The following is a 1918-nucleotide window of genomic DNA, read 5'->3' as shown; positions in this document are numbered from 1 at the left end:
AAAGTTTAAATGTTAATATTTAATTAAAAATATATAATAATAATTATATATATTGTATATAATAATAATTATTATTATAAAATAATTAAAATAACTAAATTAAATATTTTATAACAAAAAATATATACCTCCCACATAGTTTCCATTTCATTCTTTATTTCCTCTGGGAAAATATTCTCTTGTTCCCAATCGACCATTGATTGGTCATCTCCTTCTAATTTCCGTTTCCTATTTTTCTTCGACATTTCTATAACTTAAATAAAATAAACAACTATTTTTATCCAATATTGATATTAAAAACTCCTTTAAAACTTTAAATATAATAAAATAACTTTAAATATTAAATAAAAAGTTCTTTAATATTAAATTTTTTTCTCTAAATTAATATAATTTCAATTTTATGCGTAATATAATTTCATTTTATGCGCGTATAATGAAAAAATGAAACAAAATTAAAAATTAAAATGTTAGCGATGATGATTGCGATGACTTAATTTTTATTTTTATCCATTTTATTTTGTAATTAATTAATATAGCTTAATTATTTAAACTTTATCATCATATGTTATTCGATATCATAGTATATTGTATTTAAAGTTATAATGGAATAATACATATGTAATAATTGCAAATATATCATTAATTAGATAGAATCATATGCAATTTGAAAAATTGCTCTTTGCAATCACTGTCATCTCTTATAACGTTTTTTAACGTTAAAAGAATGTAATATAAACAATGATGACCCATTATCGAACTACTAGTGTCAATGTAATTTCAAATATGCCACTCATGTTGAATAACATATCCTGAACATTAGGTTTTATACGTATCATAAAAATTTCATAATGTCTGTTTTTATGTTTGAATGTCGAAGCTAATATTTGCGCGATAACGCGAATAAATGTTGCTTAATAACGAGTTTGCCAGTTTTGCAAACATTTGCACGTTTATAATCAATAACAGGACTTCAATCATGTTGATAATTACTGTACATACATTTTTCAACTATGCAATACGATCGTGAATGATTACAAGAAAACACGATTATTATAACAATGTATCAGTTAAGAAATTAGTTCGAATATAAATTCTTTTATGCAGTATTTCTTTAAAATTAATTCTCAATGAGATGATTTTTTGACAATTTATATAAAAAGTTATAAATTAAAAAAATAAATATATTGAAATTTTTAATTTCAAATCAATAAAATGATAATAAAATTTTAAATTATAAGATATCTTATATGTGAAATATTGAATCTTTTTTTCTTCGTAGTATAATAATATAATTTTAATATAATTTGTTTAACAAATAAAAATAAATAATGATAATTGAATTTTTAACTATGAATTTTTAACATGAATTATATTAAATATTATCAAAATATATTGAAAGATATAAATAATTTTTTCTTATTTCTCTTTTTCTTACATCTGAAGCTACGAGTTATAATAATGAATGATTGCATATATTATTGTTTAATATTGATAAATAATTTTTTCTACTACATTGGTAATGAAATATTTGTGCTATATAATTAGTATAAAAAATAATTATTCTTTATGATAGTTCGTTTAATAATAAAAAATTTCCTTTTTTTATCTTATTTGAAAATCACGCATCTAGATCAGCTTTGCAATTTTATATTCTACGAATGATTTTATGTTTTACTTCATTTATTATGTAAAATTTCAAAAATAATTTCATTTAGAATAATTCAATTTAAGCCAAAATAAATCTTAACATTTATTTTTTTTATTTGTTTTTTAGTTATTTATTTTTTAAATATTAATTTAATATTATTATTACTATTAATTTAATACTATAATCCTTCTCGACATCAAATTTTTAAAATTAAAATTTTATAAAATATTTTACTATATTTAATGTTTAATATTTAATTAAAGTTAAATG

At 18.6% G+C, this 1918-nt stretch overlaps 1 protein-coding gene across 7 annotated transcripts in view; it reads right to left on the bottom strand.

Moving 5' to 3' along the window:
- Positions 1 to 1918, bottom strand: part of LOC102680331 (probable WRKY transcription factor protein 1) — a 17705-nt gene that overhangs the window by 6393 nt on the left and 9394 nt on the right. For all 7 annotated transcript variants that reach the window (XM_031514981.1, XM_031514983.1, XM_031514980.1 and 4 more), the window contains one exon: positions 93 to 253. In XM_031514981.1, the coding sequence (XP_031370841.1) occupies positions 93 to 253 (161 nt within the window). The remainder of the gene's footprint in view (positions 1 to 92; positions 254 to 1918) is intronic.

Source organism: Apis dorsata, unplaced genomic scaffold (genome assembly GCF_000469605.1).
Source record: "Apis dorsata unplaced genomic scaffold, Apis dorsata 1.3 scaffold_52, whole genome shotgun sequence".
NCBI lineage: Eukaryota > Metazoa > Arthropoda > Insecta > Hymenoptera > Apidae > Apis > Apis dorsata.
Note: the sequence above shows the minus strand (reverse complement) of the source record. Positions and strands in the feature narration are given on the sequence as shown.